Source organism: Xenopus laevis, chromosome 5L, assembly GCF_017654675.1.
Source record: "Xenopus laevis strain J_2021 chromosome 5L, Xenopus_laevis_v10.1, whole genome shotgun sequence".
NCBI classification, from domain to species: Eukaryota; Metazoa; Chordata; class Amphibia; order Anura; family Pipidae; genus Xenopus; species Xenopus laevis.
Genome location: NC_054379.1, coordinates 60,333,509 through 60,357,674, shown reverse-complemented (window position 1 = coordinate 60,357,674; position 24,166 = coordinate 60,333,509). Strand labels below are relative to the sequence as shown.

At 41.2% G+C, this 24,166-nt stretch overlaps 1 protein-coding gene across 6 annotated transcripts in view; it reads right to left on the bottom strand.

Moving 5' to 3' along the window:
- The window catches only part of nid1.L (nidogen 1 L homeolog), a 250,909-nt gene that overhangs the window by 31,557 nt on the left and 195,186 nt on the right, over positions 1–24,166 (bottom strand). For all 6 annotated transcript variants that reach the window (XM_041562803.1, XM_041562804.1, XM_018263141.2 and 3 more), the window contains 3 exons: positions 22,077–22,295; positions 8,772–8,947; positions 4,342–4,468 (listed from right to left, as the gene is read on the bottom strand). In XM_041562803.1, coding sequence (XP_041418737.1) covers positions 4,342–4,468; positions 8,772–8,947; positions 22,077–22,295 — 522 coding nt within the window. The remainder of the gene's footprint in view (positions 1–4,341; positions 4,469–8,771; positions 8,948–22,076; positions 22,296–24,166) is intronic.

Here is a 24,166-nt window from a genome sequence, read left to right as displayed (position 1 = left end):
AAATTATTTTTCAGGCCCCCAAATGTCTAGAGTTTGACCTGTTTTACCAATATTTATTGAAATTGTATATGAATTAGGGCCTCATGGGGCCCCTATACCTCCTGGGCCCCCCTGCAGCCGCAGGGTCTGCTTCCTCTGTAGTTACGCCCCTGCTTCCTGGGTTACATCATCTCTCGTGATAGATTCGAGATGGATCCGTCCAAAGTTTCTGCAATCCGAGATTGGCCTCTTCCCACAAGGAGAAACGATTCCTATTTTCCCCAGCCTCTCCAAGATTTATGCTCTTCCCACAAGCACCAAGGCCATACAGAGATTTGTCCATTTCGCTAATTATTACCGACAATTTATCAAGGGGTTCTCCTCCCGTATTGCACCTGTATTGGCCCTCATTTGGAAGGGTGGAAAACCAAATGCCTGGCCCCCTCACACCCTGGAGGCGTTTCAGTCCCTGAAAGACTTGTTTGTTTCAGCTTCTGTCCTTCAACAGCCTGACCTCTTACAACCCTTCTTCACCGAAGTTGACGCTTCTGACGTCGGAGCTGGAGCTATCCTCTAGAGACAAGTTGCAGACGGGAAACTACACCCACTTGCCTATTTTTCAAAGAAATTATCTCCTGCAGAGCAAAATTATGACATAGGGAATCGTGAGCTTTTGGCAGTTAAACTTGCAATCATAAAAACTTGGAGTTCATCCAGACTCTTAAGAGAATAAATCCTCGTCAGGCTCGGTGGGCGCTTTTGTCCTTACATATCGCCCCGGCTCCAGAAGCATCATTCCAAAGGGATGCATCAGTGAAGAGCAAGAACCAATTGTTTTACCCGCAAAGATCATTGCTTTCTTGTTTCCTCAACTGGCCAGCCAGATCTTATCTGTCCAGTCCTCCACTCCTGCTGAAACCCCCATAGGCATGGTATATGTGCCACCCGAGTTCCGTATTCCTGTCCTTCAACTGTTCTAAGCAAGCTGGACATCCAGGTACCCAAAAGACCATTGAGCTTGTCAGTCGTCTCCTTTGGCGGCCAACCCTCCGGAAGGATGTGAAAGACTTTGTGGCGGCCTGTGCCACTTTTGCCTCTTCCAAGTCCAGTCATTCTTGTCCTATCGGTCTATTACAATCTCTACCCATTCCCTCACATCCTTGGACTTATTTAGCTATTCACTTTATTGTCGAACTACCACCTTCTAAAGGGAACACTGTAATATGGGTAGTTATTGACCACTTCAGTAAGATGTTACACTTTATCCCTCTTTGAAAACTTCCCTCTGCCATTGAACTCTCTCAGTTGTTCATTCAATATATCTTCCGACTTCATGGCTTCCCGGCGGAGATTGTATCAGACAGAGGTTCCCAGTTTGTGTCCAAGTTTGTGTCTTTGTGCAAAGAAAAGATAGGAAGAAAATATAAATGGAGGGCACACCTATCAATAAAAATATCTGGCGATATGTGTTTAGAGGTGCAGAAAACCGAAAGTTACCCCTACATAGTGTAACCAAACACTCACAATATTATATATCAGGTTTGCACACCTGATTTTTTTCATTTCATCTCAGACTCATGTGGTATCATAAAAAATTACTTTACTGTTCAGAAAAAGTCAATTTGGCAATAACAACAATATTTTCAAAAACAGTACAATATATATAACAGTAATATACATACCACCCAATGATGTATACAAGGCAGAAAAAGAACAACAAGGAGCGGACACACCTGCGAAAAATTAGAATGACCCCAACGCTTCGGCACAGCTTCCTTTGTGCTGAAAGGATTCTGATGTGCAAGGAGATCGCCAAACAAATAAATACCCTATTCAATTATGCATTCATTCTTCATTTTAATGGGCTGTCCGAAATTCCAGGTCTGTGACATTTTATGTGCTGACGTCACTTCCACAGATGACTTATCCAGCGTAATGATGCAGCACCTCATACGCATAAGTTCTCAGTAAGTAGCACGCAAGCAGAGAGGAAGCAGCGTGTGGATGCATCGCGCCCGAGCAACACAATCCAGTCTGGAAGGCAAGCCATAACCTAGCAACCACAGCACTGCCTTAAAGATTCACAGAAAAATCTGTGAATCTGTAAGGCTCTTTGTGCAAAGACCTGGGTATTGCTCTTCAATTCTCCTCTGCCAATCACCCTCAACGGGGCAGCTGAAAGAGTAAACCAAGTGCTGGAGCAGTTCCCGAGAAGTCATGTATCCCTCTGTCAGGATGATTGGGCCTATCTACTCGCTTGGGCAGAATTCTCTCATAACAATGCTTGTTATGCCTCCTCTGGTAGATCGCCCTTCTTGACCGTGTATGGGCAGCATCCCCAAGCCTTCCCTCAAGACTTTCTCTTGTCTGATATTCCAGCAGCCAATGATCATGTAGCCCACATGTCTGCCATTTGGTCGGCTATCCAAGCCAATTTGGAGAAAAGTTCCCTATCTCACAAAAAGTATGGTGATCAAAGATGGAAATCTGCTCCTTTATTTAAAGTTGGGGACAAAGTGTGGCTTTCAACGAGAATCATTTGTCTCAAAGTTATTTCTCCCAAGTTGGGTCCAAAATTTGTTGGTCGTTAATCTTGTGGCTGTCAGACTCCAGCTTCTGCCTGAAATGCGAATACTAAATGTGTTCCATGTGTCCCTGTTAAACCGGCAGTCGCTAATCACTTCTTGTCTGAGCAAAATCCTCCTTCTTCTGTCACCGTGGATGGTCAACCAGGATAGGAAGTGGAGAAGATTTTGGACCCAAGAATCTCCAGAGGGTCCCTCCAGTTCTTGATCCAGTGGAAAGGCTTTGGTCCTGAAGAGTGTTCCTGGGAAAAGCAAACTGACACCCATGTTCCCTGTTTGGAACAGGCATTCTACAAGTGGTTTCTGAAGAAACCGTGATATGGTGGTCCGGTGGCCCGGAGCATCCGATGGCGCTCTTGTCTCCGGTGGCTCTGCTCCCAAGATGACTCGATAATTTGAAATAAAAAGATGCCGAAGTCACTAGTTCAATGCCCGAGTATAGGATTTGTTTTGTGCATTCCTGGGTGCTTTATATTTTGTGTGTTATTGATTCCTGGACTTCTGACCCTGCCTGAACCTTGACCTTGCTACTTTCTGTCTGCCTATTGAACTCTTTGCCTGGATATTTCCTACGATTACTCCTGAACCCTATTTGTACCCCAAATTTGTACTTCCTCCTCGGTCCGGCCCCTGACAGAATCCAAGGTTTAGGATTCAGCCAAATCCTAGCAATTTTCGCAGGATTGGGTTCAGCAAAAGCAAATCTGAATTTTTGGGATTATAAGGTTCTGTACAACTGAAAGTGCCAAATTTGAATATGCAAATTAGGTTTAAGATTCAGTTTTTATTAGTTTAAATCTAATGTGAATTATTGGACATTGGTTTGAATAATGAAATTAACAAAAGGTGTATATGCCTATTATGGAATAACACATCACCTAGGGGCATTTTTATCAGGGGTTGAATTTCGAATTGAAAAAAGTTTATTTGGTCAAATAGGTCTGTTTTCGATCGAATAGGTCCGTATTCTGCCAAATTCAAATTGTACGAATCGAAGGAATATCGCATTTGATCGAATTAGATTCAAAGTTTTTCCACAAAAAAACTTTGATTTTTCAAAGTCCACCAATTGACTCCAAATGGGTTCTACAAGGTCACCTATAGGCTAAAACAGCAATTCGACAGGTTTTAGATGGCGAATGGTTGAAGTCGAATTTTTAAAGAGACAGTACATGATAAATTTCAATATTCTAATTTTTTTATTTTTTTCAAATTCAAAAGGAATTTGGACTATTCCTTAGTCGAAGTACACAAAAAACAGCTCTAAATTCGAATTTTTTCATTCAAAAATTCACATCGACCTTTGATAAATCTGCCCCCTAGTGTAGACTAAGGTTGGTTGCACACGTAGCGTTCCGAGGAGATTAGTCGTCCATCAACAAATCTCCTCTTCTTCGGGCGACTAATCTTCCCAAAATGCCTTCCCACAGGGTAGAATGTGAATCGCCATCGGGATGGCACTCGGATCACTTTGTTTTTCCGAAGTCGCTGGAAGTTTCCTTATGAGGCAACTTCAGGTCAGCTTCGGAAAACGAAGGGATCCGAGTGCCATCCCGCCGCCAATTCACATTCTAGCCTGTGGGAAGGTATTTCGGGGAGCTTAATCTCACTGGGTGACTAATCTCCCCGGAACACTACATGTGCCACCACCCTAAAGGGATATTAAGTTCCACCTCAAATTACTTTTGTCCATTGTCTTTGTGTAGAAGATGGGTTTGGAGATATTTTTAACATACTAATTTAAATAAGAGAAAATCGATATAAATCATAGCTCTACCTGTTTTTATAATTGCAGTTGGCTCTCCACCATTTATGCTGGCTCTGCTAATAGAGGGACCAGTAATGTCAGTCCAGTATACGGTCTTGTCCACACAGTCATACGATACACCAATTATAACTTTATCCTATAATAAAACAGCAGGTGTTGTAATGTAACAGAAAGGTTTTATGTATACAGTACAGCCAAAAGATTGTAGGACACCAAAGTAGGTACAGATATCTGGAATCTGTGGGAACATTTTTTGGAAACAAATTACAACAGAATCACCACCGGGGGAAGGGGCAAGAAAGAGACCTGTCAGATGCCTAGTACAAGTTGGGGGTCTGGACTTCCAGAAAAAGAAGTGGGGCTTCCTGTTAAAGGCATGGGATTGGGGGGGGGCTTGATCAGACTGGCACCTGGGGCTCTATGATACCTGACAGTAACCCTTCGTTATGACATAATACATAATCAATGTAACAGACTCACAGGAGTTAAATTACCGCAGCAGATGGAGGTGTAGGCTGGATATCCCTCTTTATTATATCCTTATAAAGGTTAGCTAGGCATGCTGTTACTTTCCAGTTAAAGGGGTTGTTCACCTTCCAAACACTTTTTTCAATTCAGTTGTTTTTAGATTGTTTTTATTTTTTGCTGTTTTTCTAAAATCTAAGTTTAAAGTTGAATGTTTCTGTCTCTGATGTTTCAATATGGCAGCTCAGTAATTCAGGTGCAGACATTGGTACAGACAACTGTTACTATTTTGCAACATTGAGTTGATTTCTCAGCAGCATCTCTGTGGGGTGCTGTTTGTCCCAAATACATTTTGTGTACAAAACTATCCCTAATACACAGAATTAATGTTTCTCATGGTATATAAGTATGTGTGACCAAACACATAAAAAAATATACAAAATATGTATTTCTATTAAAGAATGAAAATAAAATCTGGTTAGTGTACAAAAGGATGCATTATATCACAAACTCCATTCTGTACATTTTAACAAGCAATCTCTCGCACAAATGTATAACCTCCATGTAATGGATGCACTTATGTGCAGAGTTACTTACAGAATGTATTATGTAAAAAAAAACTTTGACATAATATATAAAAGTGTCACTAACAAGTGCATGTCAAGCTAGATTTGAATGACAAAATAGATATTTGTGACAGAAAGCAAGATTTTATACTACAGGATTCATTCTCTCCACAAAATGAAATCTCAGTTTCACAAAACAGATGTTCATGAACCAATAAGAACAAAGCTTATTGCCATAAAACAAGATAATACGTTGCCAGCTCTGCTCCACATGGCTGCATCATCCCTAAGGCGCACTCTAATGTCCCCTCTACTGCATAGTAATAAACATGAACACACATTTCCTAAAAGGGCTGTTGTTAAACACTACAGGTTCATAACTGGAAGTTTTTACAAAAGGCTAAGAAATATAATGCTGCACTGTAATGATGGTAGAGAAAGAAAAGTATGCAAAACATAAATATAATTATTTTAGCGGATATGGCTATTCTTATTGTAGTAACCTGCTTGTGTGGACATTTTACTTAAGGGCATTTCTGATGTTTTGCCATTGTCTTATGATTCACTCCTGTTCCTGTTTCCAGGGGGCAGGCCACACCTACCTGCCATGTTGTAATAAATGTACCAGAAGCAGGGGTGTAACTACAGTGGAAGCAGAACCTGCACCTGCAGGGGGGGCCAAGAGGTATAGGGGCCCCATGAGGCCCTCATTCATATACAGTTTCAATAAATATTGCTAAAACAAGTCAACCTCTAAACATTTTGGGGGCCTGAAAAATGATTTGCTGTGGGGCCCAGCAATATCTAGTTATGCCACTGAGTCCAGAAGTTACTGTGGTAGTCTGGCTGTTTTGCCTGAGCTAACACAGCAGAATCATTTAATCCACCACCAACCAATTTCTCACACATAATCTTGAAGCCTAATCATCATTATAATTGGTCTAATAGCCCTTCAATGATGTCTTACAAGCTCTCAGAGACAGTTATAAGTTTTGTATAGGATTGTTAGACTCCAACATCTCTTTCTAGCCGAAATCTTGCACCAGTTAGCTTTTAGCACTCTCTTAATAATGTGCTTAACTATAGTTACTACTACTACATAATAGGTTTAGCCAGAGATGTGGGACTGCCACTTGTCCGGATTTCACCCGGACATCCCGGTTTTTGGAAGGGCTGCCCGGGTGAAAAGTCACGATTTCAAAATTAGGAATTCTGAAGTAAATGACACTGAAGTAAATGACAATCGCTGATTGCCACATAATCAGTCCTGCCCCTGATGTCACCTGCACTTCCCCCCCCACATCACTCAGCTGCTTTACTGAGCCACATATACCAGATTATATACCAATCAATTAAACCATATTTTTCTAATAATATTATTGTATGACATGCACCTGGATTGCTGCTGGGCAAGGAACTGCTCTGTTCAGATTTGACAGTATTACTTATACAATGTCCCTAATTGGCAATGGGTGAATCTGTGCCATGAAATTCACGGAAAATTCACAAAACGCAATGGGCTTCAAAGTAATTTTGATGCGTGTCATTTTTGATGCGTGTCAATTTTGACGCAAGCTACAATTTTTATGCATGCAACTATTTGGTCCAAATTCATTAAAGTCAATGGGCGTCTGTTAAAATGTACAGAATGGAGTTCATGATATAATGCATCCTTTTGTGCACTAACCAGATTTTGTTTTCATTCTTTAAAGGACCAGTAACATCAAAAAAAAATGTAAAAAAATTCGTTAGTACACATCAAAAAATAAACACCAACACAAATTATACTTTAAAATCACAAAGCCTTTATTAAGAAATAACTTACAGAAACTGCACTTCCTGTCCTGTACAGAAACGGCGAAAAGGCGACCATCGATCCTCCTGAGCTCGATTTCTCCTCCTGGCTACTCATGGATGCGATGCAGTGACTGCCCGGGCCCCCTTCCTCCTCCTATACGATGGATGATGTCGCTGATGAAGAGAAGCGGCAGCCAGCGCAGGGGGGAGAGAAACCCATTCATGAAATTAGCAATGAGCAGCTGTAGGTACAACGGCAGGATCATCTGACCCCTCCTGAGCGCCCCTCCTGAGCGCCCCTCCTGAGCGCCCCTCCTGAGCGCATATTGAAGGAAACTGTATGAACTTTACAGCCGGTGTCTAGTCTAGTCTAGTCTATATACAAAATAAGTCTTTTGTATATATTTTTATCTGTGTATGGTCACAAATACTTATACCATGATATACCACGAGAGACATAAATTCTGTGTATTAGGGATAGTTTTGTATACAAAATGTATTTGGGACAAACTGCAACCCATAGATCTCTGGAGTATTAGAAACTATTGTATCAATTCTAACAACTGCCTGTAATGAAACCCAGAGATTCTGCTCAGCAGGGACAAAGATAAGAAATGTATCAACTAAATGTATCCATTTAGAACAGTTTACAGGGTTGACAACCCCACCCCCAGAGCTGCTTCATAGGGTGAAATATGACACTTTATACTTCAATATTAGAAAAACTACATAGAAAATAGAAAGTCATTGGAAAAAGTCGTTATTTCTGGTGCTCTATATGACAACTAGGGGCAGATTCACTAAGGGTCGAATTTCGAAGTAAAAAATACTTCGAAATTCGACCCTCGAATTGAAATCCTTCGACTTCGAATATCGAAGTCGAAGGATTTAGCGCTAAACGTTCGTTCGACCGATCGAAGGATTTTTCGTTCGATCGAACGATTAAATCCTTCGAATCGAACGATTCGAAGGATTTTAATCCAACGATCGAAGGAAAATCCTTCGATCAAAAAAAGTTTAGCAAGCCTATGGGGACCTTCCCCATAGGCTAACATTGACTTCGGTAGGTTTTATCTGCCGAAGTAGGGGGTCGAAGTTTTTTTTAAAGGGAAAGTACTTCGACTATGGAATGGTCGAATAGTCGAACGATTTTTCGTTCGAATCGTTCGAATCGAAGTCGAAGATCGTAGTCGAAGGTCGAAGTAGCCCATTCGATGGTCGAAGTACCCAAAAAATACTTCGAAATTCGAAGTATTTTTCATTCGAATCCTTCACTCGAGCTTAGTGAATCGGCCCCTTAGTTGTTTGAAGGTGAACCACCCTTTAATAAAAAATTACTATGGTAAAAATAAACTAAATAATATATATATAAGATCCAGGCACTCATGTCATAAATCTGAAGTATGCCTGGGTGCAGTATTAGTAGAACATAATTGAACAGAATCAAAGTCCTGTGAATGTGATATTTCTTTTGTTCCTCTCTCTCTCTCTCTAGATATATAAAGCCTTGTTGTGATCCTTTCATATTGTTACTCTATTGTATCACACAGTTGTAACAATAACACTGCCATGCACCACCGTTCAGAATTATCTGTACTTGATAGAACCTACTGGGATATGAAGTAAGGTTTTGGCATCAGATTTCTTCATGCTATTTCCCTCTAGTGGAACATGCTCAATCTTCCCACTTTGTACAAACAGCAAATGTGTTCCTGGTGGCAGAGGAGCAACATCTGGTCTCACAACAGGCCCCACAGTAGGAGGAGGATGAGTCACTATATCAAGACCTGAGCACATATGAAAAAAAGAACAAAATTGGAAAGCACATCTACTGAATAAGATGAATAAGCTTATTTTGTGTCCACATATCCCCCTGAAATTAGACAAGATCAGAACAGGAAACCATATATTGTATGGGGTGCCGTTTGTCCCAAATACATTCTGTATACAAAACTATCCCTAATACACAGAATTAATGTCTCTCATGTTATATAAGAATTTGTGACCATACACAGAGAAAAAACATATACAAAAGACTTATTTATATTAAAGAATGAAAACAAAATCTGGTTAGTGCACAAAAGGATGTCATTATATAACAAACTCCATTCTGTACAGTTTAACAAGCAATCTGTCTCACAAATGTATAACCTCCATGTAACGGACGCACTTATGTGCAAAGTTACTTACAGAATGAATTATGTAAAAAAAACTTGCACATAATATATAATAGTGTAACTAACTAGTGCTTGTCAAGCTAGATTTGAATGACAAAATAAATATTTGTGACAGAAAGCAAGCATTTTATAGTACAGGATTCATTCTTTCTACAAAATGACAGTTTTGTTTCACAAAACAGATAAAATAACCATTCTGTGAAGCAACACTGTCAGTCACATTCCTGAACCAATAAGAACAAAGCTTATTGCCATATACAAACAAGATGGGAAGTTGCCAGCTCTGCTCCACATGGCTAAGGCAAAGTATCTGGCCTGCTATAGAGGGCGCCCTCTAATGTCCCCTGTGCTGGATAGTAATAAACATGAACAAACATTTCCTAAAAGAGCTGCTGTTAAACACTACAGGTTCATAAATTGAAGTTTTTACAAATGGCTGAGAAATATAATGCTGCACTTATACTGATTGTAGAGAAAGAAAACTATGCAAAACATAAATATGATTATATGACATTTTAGGTGATATGGCTATTCTTATTGTAGTAACCTGCTTGTGTGGCCATTTTGGTTAAGGGCATTCCTGCTGTTTTGCCATTATCTTATGACTCACTCCTGTTCCTCTTCCTGTCTAAGCTGAGAGCAATAATGGGACAGGCCACACCCACTTGCCATGTTGTATTAAATGTACCACAAGTTACTGTGCTTGTCTGTCTGCTTTGCCTGACTCTCAGAGACAGTTATAAGTTTTGTATATGATAGTTGGACTCCAATGTCTCCTCCTAGCTGTAATCTTGCACCAATTAGCTTGTAGTAGTCTCTTAATAATGTGCTTACCTATAGTTTAACTACTACATAATAGCTTTAGCCAGAGACTTGGGACTGATCATGTGCACAGTGCATACCTCCCAACTGTCCCTTTTTCAGAGGGACAGTCCCTCTTTTGAGAGCTCAACCTGAGGTCCCTCATTTGTACTGGAAAGTCCCTCTTTTCTCTGCACTGAACAGCCAGAAAAAGAAACAAAGTTTCTAACTTAATTGGCTTTTGGCAGAGAGGCCCGTACAGCTAACACGTGCAACTAAGATGCTTTATAACAATTTTGAGATAAGAAAATAAGTAACTTTAACAGTTTAGATAAGGATAAATATTTTCAAATTTTTATAACCTGCCAAACTTTGTAAAATGAACATGGTAATTAGGGGGTGCGGCCACAAAATGGGTGTGGTCAAAAAAATTGCTGCATTACATGCAAAAAAATTTTTTGTCTCTTTTTATTTCCAAAATGTTGGGAGGTATGGTATGATGTGTAGGTTATATGAGCAGCCACTTCTGAGTACTGTGTGTAAACAACAGGGGGTCATTTAGGCAGGGGCAATTTTAGGGGATCATAATCTATTTATAATACACAAAAGCCATGAATATCTTGTAAATTATATCCTTATAAACGGTGAGTAGGGATGTCATCAGTTATAAACGGTGAGTAGTGATGTAATTTCTGTCACATGACTCACTAAAATTTGTGTATTATAATTAATAAAGTACCCCCAGTTGTAAAATATGAGGATATTATAAGTTACCTTGGAGTTCCATGACCTGTATATGGTCATGAAACTCCTCAGTAACTTATAATATCCTTATATTTTACAAGAGGGGGTACTTTATTCACTATATATAGAAGCAACAAGCTGTACAATGCTTTATATTTATTTATAACAAAAGACTCTAATGATGCCGTCCCCTTACCTGCCCAGTGCTTAACCCTTTCACATTAGAGTGGGCACAACACTAGAGCAGAGAGCACAACTGCGCCCATGTCACATGGATGTCCAGGGCCGCCAGCAGGGGGGGACAGGGGGGACAAGTGTTCCGGGCCTGAAGGGGGGCCCAGAAGTGCTGCATTTTTCAAAGAGCCGGGTCCCCTTTACGAGCGCCCGAGCCGTGGGGCCATTTATCATATTACCGAATGCGGAAGTGCCGAAAAGATGAAGCTGAAGTCCCGAAGCGGCGAAAAGACCCGAATTCACGAAAGGAGGTGAAGTTGAAGTCCTGAAGCCTTTTGTTTACAAACAGTACTCAGGAGTGGCTGCTCATATAACCTACACATCATACTATACACATTACTGTGCACATGATCAGTCCCAAGTCTCTGGCTAAAGCTATTATGTAGTAGTTGAACTATAGCTAAGCACATTATTAAGAGACTGCTACAAGCTAATTGGTGCAAGATTACAGCTAGGAGGAGACATTGGAGTCTAACTATCATATACAAAACTTATAACTGACTCTGAGAGTCAGGCAAAGCAGCCAGACAAGCACAGTAACTTGTGGTACATTTAATACAACATGGCAAGTGGGTGTGGCCTGTCCCATTATTGCTCTCAGCTTAGACAGGAAGAGGAACAGGAGTGAGTCATAAGATAATGGCAAAACAGCAGGAATGCCCTTAATCAAAATGGCCACACAAGCAGGTTACTACAATAAGAATAGCCATATCACCTAAAATGATCATATTTATATAAGTTTTGCATACTTTTCTTTCTCTACAATCATTATAAGTGCAGCATTATATTTCTCAACCATCTGTAAAAACTTCCATTTCTGAACCTGTAGTGTTTAACAGCAGCTCTTTAGGAAAGGTTTGTTCATGTTTATTACTATGCAGCAGAGGGGACATTAGAGGGTGCCCTCAATAGCAGGTCAGATACTTTGCCTTAGCCATGTGGAGCAGAGCTGGCAACTTCTCATCTTGTTTGTATATGGCAATAAGCTTTGTTCTTATTGGTTCAGGAATGTGACTGACAGTGTTGCTTCACAGAATGGTTATTTTATCTGTTTTGTGAAACAAAACTGTCATTTTGTGGAAAGAATGAATTCTGTACTATAAAATCTTGCTTTCTGTCACAGATATCTATTTTGTCAGTCAAATCTAGCTTCATACCTCCCAACTGTCCCTTTTTAGGAGGGGCAGTCCCTCTTTTGACAGCTCAACCCGCAGTCCCTCATTTGTACTGGAAAGTCCCTCTTTTCTCTGCACTGAACAGCCAGAAAAAGAAACAATGTTTCTCACTTAATTGGCTTTTAGCAGAGAGCCCAGAATAGCTAACAGGTGCAAATAAGATACTTTGTAACAATTTTGAGACACAAAAACACAGTTTAGATAAGGAGAAATATTTTCAAACTTTCATAACCTGCCAAATTTTGTAAAACAAACATGGCAATTAGGGGGTGTGGCCACAGAAAGGGGTGTGGTAAAAAAATTGCGCGCTACATGCGGAAAAAAAATTTTTGTCCCTCTTTTTACTTCCAAAATGTTGGGAGGTATGTTGACATGCACTAGTTAGTTACACTATTATATATTATGTCCAACTTTGTTTTTACATAATTCATTCTGTAAGTAACTTTGCACATAAGTGCGTCCGTTACATGGAGGTTATACATTTGTGAGACAGATTGCTTGTTAAACTGTACAGAATGGAGTTTGTGATATAATGACATCCTTTTGTGCACTAACCAGATTTTGTTTTCATTCTTTAATAGAAATAAATCTTTTGTATATTTTTTTCTCTGTGTATGGTCACAAATACTTATATAACATGAGAGACATTCATTCTGTGTATTAGGGATAGTTTTGTATACAGAATGTATTTGGGACAAACGGCACCCCATAATATTGTGACAAGGAAAGTTGCACAGCACTCCCCCCCATCGAAAAATTATAATACTATGGGTACTGCTAGGGATATTACATAAAATATACTTTAAACACACAGATGAATTCCCCAATAAATGCTGTACACAAGGAGCTTAAGCAGTGATTGTGAAATGCAGAAATAAAACATGACATTCCATTGTTCAAAATATGATATCTCTGTCACAAGGCAACATATACAGAATTGTAGACAGATTCTTAAAGGTTAAGAAAGTGGAATAGTAGTTTGAAAAGAACTTAACAGCATTTTTTACCAACTATAAAACCAATAGGTTTTAAGTTGAGAATCAAACATCATACACTTGAGTGTGAGAGCAACATCATACACTTGTCCTTTCCAAAATTGCTCCCAGAGCCTAAAATGATTGAGCTACAGTAGTCAGCACAAATATTAACAAATAAAATATCAAGCATGGGTAGGAGCAAATTGCCAAAAATATCATTTCAGTTTGCAGGACTGTGCTATGACTTTTGAGGTAAAAGAGTTGATGCCATTCATAATAGTAAATTGCAGCTGTGTATTGTTTTCTCCAATTGGATGCTAGTATATAGTACATGGGGTTCAAAAGTAATATCACTCTTAAGTAGCATGTATACTCCCTTCTAGGGCTCAATGCAGAAACGGAACTAGAGGGTGGCGGGCCCTGGCGCAGGATGAGCAGCCGGGCCCCCCGCCCCCCTCCGTACACCCGGAACTAGCCAGGAATATGCATCGCAAAGCAGCGTGCGGACTGCCGGGGGGGCCCTGAGGGGGTGCGGTCCCTGTCCCGCTCGCACCCCCTGCTCCCCTGGTAGTTCCGCCCCTGGCTCAATGCAGCCCTAGATCACTTGGATGTCTTCTGCATTGTAGACAGGTCAGTTTGAGGAGTCTGTGGGGAACCATTGGCTATATTTTTGCAACAATAAGAAAAAAATGTATAGGACAAGGGGAAAGGTAAAATCACTGAGGGTGCCAAGTTGTTAGGCACCACACAGTGACGATTAACTTGGGATGGTGTTTCTCTTCTTCAAAAAAACGCACCATCCCAGCTCACAGTTTGAAGAGCACTCTTCTCCAGGTGTCCCTTATCTAAGGGGGGTGTATACACAGTGAAGTTTTTTTATGACATTTCCATATTGCTCATACACGCTATAATGATGCCTTGGAGAAGGAACACGATTAGGTGCCTCTCAAGCAATACCCTTGGCTGGTGCATTTTTTGAAGCATAAAAGCTGGGTATTGTTGTGAGATATTTAAAAACTCATTTAAATATTAACAGAAAGATGTAAAAATGTATATGCATAAAATGTATGATGAAGCAACAGAATTCTTAATGAATCACATGAAAACTGAGCATAAGACTGGCCAGATATGGGATGACTTTGACGTAGTTGGCCGGCTTAAATATATTGCAATATATGGACAAACAATCCCTGTTTTGTTTAAAGGGTAAGACATTTTTTAGTTGCTGTATGCACAAAATGTCTCAATGTATTAAATATATTGATAATGGGTTGAGTGCAGAGGACCCTTGTATTTGTCTATATGTATTTTGTGGTCACAGCCTCATTGTACCCCCGCCTAATGGTTTTAAAAATTAGTAGTGAGCACAACTTTTCCTTGTTTCTTATAGTTTATATAGGAGAAGTGACCAGCTCCATGTTGTAGCCCCCTCCCTTCCCAGCTATAGTCAGGTGATCCCACTGGTGCTAATAAAAGGGCAACCAAGTTTGGGAGTTTTACTTTGAAAGCAGCGAGTAAGTTGCAGGTAAAACTTAGTCCCTGTGTAAAATGTATAATGAAGCAACAGAATTCTTAATGAATCAGATGAAAATTGAGTGTAGGACTGGCCAGAAATGGGATGACTTTGACGTAGTCGGCCAGTTTAAATATATTGCAATATAAGGACAATCCCTGTTTTGGGTAAAGGGTAAGACATTTTTTAGTAGCTGTATGCACAAAATGTCTGAATGTCTTAAATATATTGATAATGGGTTGAGTGCAGAGGACCCATTATAGTTATACAGGAGCAGTGACCAGCTCCATGTTGTAGCTCCCACCCCCTCCAACTATAGTCAGGTGATCCCACTGGTGTCTAATAAAAGGGCAGCCAAGTTTGGGAGTTTTACTTTGAAAGCAGCTAGTAAGTTGCAGGTAAAACGTATTCGTCCCTTTTATAAAATGTATAATTAAACCATAGAATTCTTAATGAATCAGATGAAAATTGAGCATAGGACTGGCCAGATATGGGATGACTTTGACGTAGTTGGCCAGCTTAAATATATTGCAATATATGGACAAACAATCCCTGTTTTGTTTAAAGGGTAAGGCATTTTTCAGTAGCAGTATGCACAAAATGTCGCTGTCTTAAATATATTGATAATGGGTTGAGTGCAGAGGAATCTTGTATTTGTCTATATGTATTTTGTGGTCACACCCTCATTGCACCCCCACCTAATGATTTTAAAAACTAGTGGTGAGCACAACTTTCCCTTGTGTGTTATAGTTATACAGGAGCAGTGACCAGCTCCATGTTGTAGCTCCCACCCCCTCCAACTATAGTCAGGTGATCCCACTGGTGTCTAATAAAAGGGCAGCCAAGTTTGGGAGTTTTACTTTGAAAGCAGCTAGTAAGTTGCAGGTAAAACGTATTCGTCCCTTTTATAAAATGTATAATTAAACCATAGAATTCTTAATGAATCAGATGAAAATTGAGCATAGGACTGGCCAGATATGGGATGACTTTGACGTAGTTGGCCAGCTTAAATATATTGCAATATATGGACAAACAATCCCTGTTTTGTTTAAAGGGTAAGGCATTTTTCAGTAGCAGTATGCACAAAATGTCGCTGTCTTAAATATATTGATAATGGGTTGAGTGCAGAGGAATCTTGTATTTGTTTATATATATATATATATATATATATACACATACATATATATATATATATATATATATATATATACATATATATTATATCATATATATATATATATATATATATTATATATATATAATATATATAATATATATATTTATATTTAATATATAAATTATATATATTTATATTTATTTATATATATATTTATTTATATATTTATATCCTTGGACTATATTTATAGTAAGATGGTTGTGGCACTCACAGGGTTTGAGCTTCAAAAAAAGAACATTTCCCAAATCACCATGGCAGCAATTCACCAACATGGGTAATCCCTCCCCTTTAGGTGTTTGGACAGGAAAAACCACAACACCCCTCCCCCTATACCTTCCCCAGACTTTTTTTCCTGTCCCATGGTAATTGGATGGAGGATTGGTAGCTTACCCGGGCAGTGGTCCAAGGTTCAAGGTTTTTTTCTCTCTCTTTCCCCTCCTTGTTTTGATGGTGTGCGGCGGGGAAATCTGCTTTGAGGTCATCAGGAGAGAGTATGGTCCAAGATGGCGCAGCTGCGTTCCAGGGACCGGATGAATGTGAAAGTATGCTGGCGAATGGACGCTGGCATATGGACGCTGGCGTATTGACGCTGACATCATTAAAGAGCGCTTATAGGCAGAGATGCGGGCATATTCACGTGTGCCTGACACCATTTAGAGTGAGAGCAAGTACACTACAAGCAAGAATTGTTTTTAGGGGCTTCTATTCTGCAGATGTGCTGGCAAGGTGATAGGACTAAAGGTTTCAGTGTTGTGTTTTTCTTTCCACAGTCCTGTCAATCCTGGAGTCTACTAGCGCTGGGAAGACAACACAAGTCCTGGGTAAGCACTCATAACTAAAAATAAATAAATAAATTAAGAAATATAGAGACAGGGGATTGTGCAGTTGGCTGATAGCCTTCCTGCTTCCAGTGAGTCCCATAAGGATGCTGAAGGTTCCAAACAGTCATCAGAGGACAAAAGCAAGCTTCAGCAGTGCCTCAGTTGAATGCCCTTGTGTCACTTATTAAACAGGCAGTTGTTCAAGGAGTCCAGGAAGCATCTGCAGCAAATCAGGCACCCTTGACGGTCCAGGAAGCATCTGCAGCAAATCCGGCACCCTTGACGGTGAGGAGATCTAAAAGGATGCAGGAGTCACTTTATTAATTCCTGTTGAAAGTGTCGGAGGAGGAATTATATGACCCTGGAGAGAGTGTGTCTGAGGAAGGAGAAACTAGAAACTACTCTTGATACAGTGGCAGTAGATAATTTGATCAAAGCAGTCCGGAAGGCATTGACACTAACTGAGGAAACTCCAAAGGGTTCTTCAGCGGATAGATTTTTCCCATCTCTAAAGAAGAAGGCATCCACATTTCCAGTACATGAGTCAATTAACAACATGATTCATTCTAAGTGGAAGAATACTGAAAAGACAGTAGTGATACAGGGGAAGTATTCCAAGAGATATCCAGTGGAGGAATCATTTTCTAAACTTTGGGACAATCCACCAAAGTTGGATGTGGCGATTGTTCAGTTGGCAAAGAAGACGACTTCGCCAGTGGATTATGCAGCGGCCTTCAAGGAGCCCATGGAGAAGAGCATGGAAACAGCAAATCTAGCAAATCTAAAGGAGATGCTTTCAGATTTAAGAATTTAAGATTGTCTGTGGATTTCTTATGAGAAGCCTCATTGGATTTGGTGAAACTCTCCGCTAGATCGATGGCACTTTCGGTGGCCTCAAGGAAGGCTCTATGGCTGAAACCATGGATGGCGGATTCGGCATCCAAGTCTAATCTGTGTCAATTGGTTTTCGAGGGGGACATTTTATTTGGTGAGAAGCTGGACTTGATTATAAAAAGAGCATCTGGGGGGAAGAGTGTGTTTGTTCACAAGAAAAAACTTTTAAGCGGCAGAGGTCCAGGCCATCTTCCCCTAGTAGAAATTCCTTTCATGATAGAAATTTTTCGAAGGCCAGCAGAGGCTATGGAAGACATTCGAGTTGGAGGTCCTCTTGTGGAGAGGGAGGTCAGTCCAGTAAGAAGGCCTTCCCCTCAACTTCCAATAAATTACAATGAGATTCAGCAGACCCAGGAAGTAAGGGTAGGAGCAAGGTTGTTCTTCTTCCAACACACCTGGATCAAGGATTTTTCGGTTTTGAATATAATCCAGAGGGTTATCGTCTGGAATTTTGCAAGATCCCGAGATACAATATTTTCCAAAGATTGCAGGGGCGGAATTAATTCTTCAAGACATTCTCCAACAGCTCAGGATGTCGGGAGCAGTGTAGTCAGTACCACCCTCACAGCAACGGTTGGGCTCCTACTCAAAACTATTTTTAGTGAAGAAAGCATCAGGGGCTTTCAGGCCAGTCCTAGATTCAGACCCCTCAATCAGTTCATCCTGTGCAGAAAATTCAAGAATGAGTCTCTGGATTACTATGGCAATTCGTCCAGAGTCGTGGCTGATAAAGCTCGATCTGAAGGATGCATACTTTCACGTGCCAATTTGCAGACCACACAGGAAGTTCCTCTGATTTGTGGTGGGGGATCAACATGTACAGTTCACCTGTCTCCCCTTTGGCCTTTCAACGTCAACTAGACGTTATATTGCAGTCTTGAGGGAGGCTGGAAATATCACTACTTACATGATATTCTGTTGGTAGCCGTTTCAGTGGAAAAAGCAGCAAGAAACAGAGACAAAGCTGTTCGAATGTTGCAGGACTTCAGTTGGGTCATAAACTGGCAGAAGAGTTGCCTTTTTCCAACCCAAAGTCTAATATTCCTGGGGGCCCAGATAGATACAGTCAGAGATCTGATAAGTCTTCCTCAAGAAAAGATAGAGCGAATACAGGAGAGAGTGCTTTCCTTTGTGGGACAAGTAAAAGTCTCGGTCAAGGACTGTATGTCGCTACTGGGCTTAATGACGTCAACCATTCAGATGGTAAAATGGGCAAGGTGGCATCTGAGACCCCTGCAGCAATTCCTGATCAAGTCAGGTGCACTGAATCCTCTGTGGCTTCACCAAAATCTCTGTTTGTCGGGAGTGGTGCGTCCAGTTTAAGGTGGTGGATGGAACCACAGAATCTGGCCAGAGGTATGCCCCTATTCGAACGCCAGTGGATGACAGTTACAACAGACACCTCAGAGTCAGGTTGGGACGCAGTCATGCTTGGCAGATTGGTGCAGGGAAGTGTGCCAGGTGTTCAGAATTTGACAGCAGACTATCTGAGCTGCAATACGCTGGTCCCAGAGGAATGGAGTCTCAGCCTTTTAGTGGATAACCCAGTACCCTATTTAATGGCAACACATTTGAATCGGAAGTGTCAAAAGTTTTTTCCCGAAACCCATGTCCTTCGGCTACGGCAGTGGATGCTTTGCTTCAGGATTGGAGCAAGATGTTTTCCTATGTCTTTCCTCCATTTCTCATGATCTGGAGAGTACTGAGGAAAATAGACCAGGAGGGAGCACAGGTGATAGCAGTAATTCCCCATTGGCCCAGGTGGCCTTGGTTTCTGCTGTTGCTTCAGCTGGCAGTGGAGGACCCTTGGAAGCTTCCAGTAAGGCCAGACCTGTTGTCACAGGGGCCCATATTCCAAGAGGAGGCGGTGCACCTGTCCTTGATGGTATGGCAGTTGAGAGGCAGAGGCTGTGTGAGAAAGGAGTCCAGGGAGACCTTCTGACCGTTCTTTTAAAATCCAGGAAGACATCTACCTCAGGTCATTTATCGAGTTTGGGAGAACTTTGATCCTGAAAGTCCCGAACCATGTTGAATTGTTCAATTTCTCTTATATATCAGCCTTAAAGGGAACCTGTCACTTTTTTTTACTTTTAGCAGGACTGCAATCGAAGAGTTAATAATAATAATAACATACCAACATCTTTAATACTGTGCACGAGACTCCACAAGTCCCGAATTTCTGAAAGTCGGTGTGCAAAGCCTCATGGGAAAAATATGGCAAGTCAAAATCTCGTGAGATTTCACCTTAGCCGCTTTGCATCAGAGAAGAACGAAGAATAAAGGGGGAGATCGTAGAAGTACAAAGAAGAATAAAGAAAGCTCAGTCAGCAGCAGTAGCTAAATGCTTCTAGTTGTATTCAAAGAAGAGTTCGCTGGCAGATGCAGCCCAGCCACCCCCCCCCCCCCATAGCTAAGATAAACTCAGCGCTATGCAGTATTTCCTCTGGAATGTGGAAGGCAGACAGAGATGTTTTCACCACACTGTATGTTAATTGCTGTGGAATGCAGGAAGACATGCTGTGATGTTTTTACTCATTCAGCTCCGTTCTTCTGGAGTCTGTAACCAGTGCGCATGCGCAAGAGTTCAGGCCTGCAGAGGCGCGAGGATGGACTTTACTACATTTATTTAAAATGGCGATTTCCGAACACACGGTTTTCAAGAGTAAGAATAAATTAGTTTATTTGCAAATTATAAAACTCTCCCTTATACTTTGGTCTGTTTAAGTAAATTACAGACAGTAAATGCATATATAACAAAAGTGACAGGTCCTCTTTAAACAATAAAACCTGGGCAGAGGATTCTCTGGTTATAATATTTTTGGGGCCTTGAAAAGGATTCGACCATATATCAAGCCACGTGTTCCTCCTTGGAATTTGCCGGTGGTATTGAAAGTTCATATGGGGTCACCATTTGAACCGTTGGAAGATGCTTCAGACTGGCATGTAACTTTGAAGGTGCTCTTCTTAGTGGCAGTGACTTCGGCTGGTAGGGTGAAAGAGATTCATTCCCTTATTGCAAAGGAACCAGATATTGTTATATTTCAGAATAAAGTGGTGATGAGGCTAATATTTGGGTTTCTCCCGAAGGTAAACTCTCAGTTCCACATGGACTTGGAAGTCATTTTGCCTTTGTTTTGTCCCAATCCAAAGTCTAAGTGGTAAGAGCAGTGGCACACTTTGGATTTAGTACGAGCAGTCGTACTACACTGACCGCACAAGGGATTGGCATAAGTCGGATGGACTTTTCGTAATACCAAGAGGCCCAAGGAAGAGTCAATCTCCTTCTAAAGTTACGATTGGTCGATGGATAATTGTGTGTATTGTGATGGCTTATCAGCTGGCTGGCAGGGAGGGCTCACTCAACCAGGGCTATAGCTACATCCTGGGCAGTGGAAGCCAGGGCCCCGCCAGAGGCGAACTGCAGAGCAGCCAGGTGGTCATCAGCGACAACCTTTGTACATCATTACTAATTGGACATACTACATTCCCAAGAAGCAAGATTTGGGAGGAAGGTTCTTCGGTCGGTTGTCCACTAAATGAGTGTGAAAAAATTATGCAGCAGTTGTTGTAGTCCTGCCCTTCTTTTCTTGCTTTGGGAAATCTCATGTTGGTGAATTGCTGCCATGGTGACTTGGGAAAGGTAGAAATTGTTTCTACTTACCGTCATTTCTATTTCCAAGTCACTCTCATGCCAGCATTAACCAGCCTCCCACCCTTCAAGTGCTTGTTACTAGACTAGGGGAGGTATAGGAGGAGGGGGCTTTGTGTGATGTTGTGGTTTTTCCTGTCCAATGACCTAAAGGGGAGGGATTACCCATATTGGTGAATGCTGCCATAAGAGTGACTTGGAAATAGAAATTACCTTTATTGACCTCAACGTCTCATTTCCCCACAGGGATCTTCGCCAAAAGCATGCAAACAGACACCCAAATAAGCCCCCCTATATAAATCTTAGATATACCCGTTTTAATAATTGCAGGTGGTTCTCAGCTATTTATGCTGATGCTGCTAATAGAAGGCACAAATAGGGACAGTTGGGAGGCATGGTTTTTTTATCAAGATTGTCCAATTTGGAGCCTCAATTTTTTGATGAGAAACAGCTTAAAGCATACTAAGATTGTCAAAGAGACTTCTGGGTTGTAAATTAATATAGGGTTGCATAAATAATAATAAATGTTAGTATCATGTATTATCTTTCATGCTGAGTTTTTTTCCATGTCATGGTCATAAAATAATATTCAAACTAAAGTATGGCCTTGGTTTGGGAGGGCTTCCTTTTGTTTGGAAAGCTGCTTATATATTAGTTAAGTTGTGATAGAAACTGCTCTCAAAAGGAAGATCATTTCAATAAACCTAGTAAAAATATTGCTTTATTATCATATTTTAAATACAGCACAACTTACATGGTGGACTCAGTCCAGGACGTGTTCTTGTACCAGGAAGTTCATTGCCATCTTTGTCCACACACCAGCAATATCCACTGCCAGAATGGCATTGCCTTGGAACGTAGTTACCACTTTCATCGCATTGTGGAAGAAACTGACCAACAGGCCTTGCACCTCTGACAGAGGGTGAACCAAGGATACTATCTTGATGGAGCTGGCATGGTGTCTTTTGTGGTTCTGTAATGAAAATATTACATTTGTTGTTAAGTTATTGCATTTACATAAATACGGAACATTGTACTCCTTTGCAGCACTTAGCTATGATCACCACTAGTGATGGGCGAATCTGACCTGTTTCACAGAGAATTCGTGAAAAAGAGAAAATTTGCAGAAATGCATTGAAGTCTACGGGCAACAATTTTTTTGACGCACAACAATGTTTTTCACTCATCCACTCTGGGCATCATTTTCACAGAAAAACTTAAGGAAAAATTTTGCTCATCACTACTCACCACTTTCACCAGGCAAGAATTAAGTATAGGGCCAGTATTGGGCCACAGCTCATATTGTGCTATAGATGTATAGATATGACACAAATGTTTAATACATTACACAACAAATTTTGGACAGCTTAGTACTGAAGTACTTTCATTGTACCTATACTAAATACACCCATACAGTAACCAAAGTAGAGTTATGTGGGCCTGGGTCCAGGATTTACACCCTGGCCCCCCACATTGCACCCTGCTTAATAGTTGTTTAGTGGTGAGCACAAATCATTTTGCAATGGCTTTATAAAAATTGATTTATGATATGAAAAATAGAACCTTGGGAGTTCATATGATTAATGTACATATAGCACTAGAGATGATTTAAACTTTTATACACCTCAACTAGAGGGGTTAACAATATATTACAGTTCTGTAGTTCAGGTCAACAGATTATGGGTTTATTGATTCAGACAATTAATCCTATTGTCACGGCCGGCACCCAATACCAGAACAGGTGCCAAGTACCCTGGTCTCGGCTTCACCAGTAGTGTGACCACCGTTGGGCTTCGGGAGGAGCCCTCAGCTTACTTGGGTGCCACCTGGACTTAACGAGGGGTACAAGGCAATATGTTCTGGCTAGCAGAGGGGCACGGCAGGTAGCAGAGTCTTTTGGGCCGAAGGTCACGGTACATACGGAACAGGCAACAGAATCGTCAAACAGGCTGGGTCGAGGCAGGCAGATAACAAGAAACGTCAAACAGGCAAAAGGGTCAAAACCGGGTGATCAATCGAAGGGTTAAACTGTAGAGTAGTCGTAAGCAGGCAAGGTCAGGATCCAGAATTCAGAATAGTCAAATAGCCAGGCAAGGGTCAAAACAGGAATCAAACAGGTTCAGACTGAATCAGAAAATAGCACAAGGCTCAGGAGCACCAGGAATACAATCCTATCACGTGCAAAGTCCCACAGCCCTAATGGGCTTTAAATAGTGTTTGAATTGCGCGCCCCTGCGCGCTGACGTAGTGACTGCGCCTTTAAGAAAAACCAGAGCGCGCCGCCGCGCGCCCTAAGACGCCGGTGCCTGCGGCCTACAGGAAGCCGATCGTCGAGGCGGGCGTCCCCGCCGAGGGAGCGACAGGCGTCCCTGTCGTCCCCCCCCCTAGACCACCAGGTACGTTCGTTACATTACCCCCCTCTCTAGGGGGGGCCACTGGACCCCCAGGCTTACCGGGAAACCTAGCATGGTATTGTCTCCTGAAGCAGTGTCAGCCTTGATGTCATCAACTGAGACCCAAGAGTTCTCCTCAGGACCGAAGCCCTTCCACCTGGTAAGATATTGTAACTTATCTGAGATACTGCTCAAGGGACTGGTTCACCCTTTCGGTTTGACCGTTAGTTTGAGGGTGATAGGCAGAGGAAAAAGACAATTCAGTACCCACCAAGGAACAGAAAGCACGCCAAAATCTTGAAACAAACTGAACCCCCCTGTCAGAAACAATATTCTCAGGAAAACCATGAAACTTAAAAATATGAGTAATGAATAAATCAGCCAGGGTTTTAGCAGAAGGGAGATGTGGAAGAGGAATAAAATGAGCCATTTTACTGAACCTATCGACCAC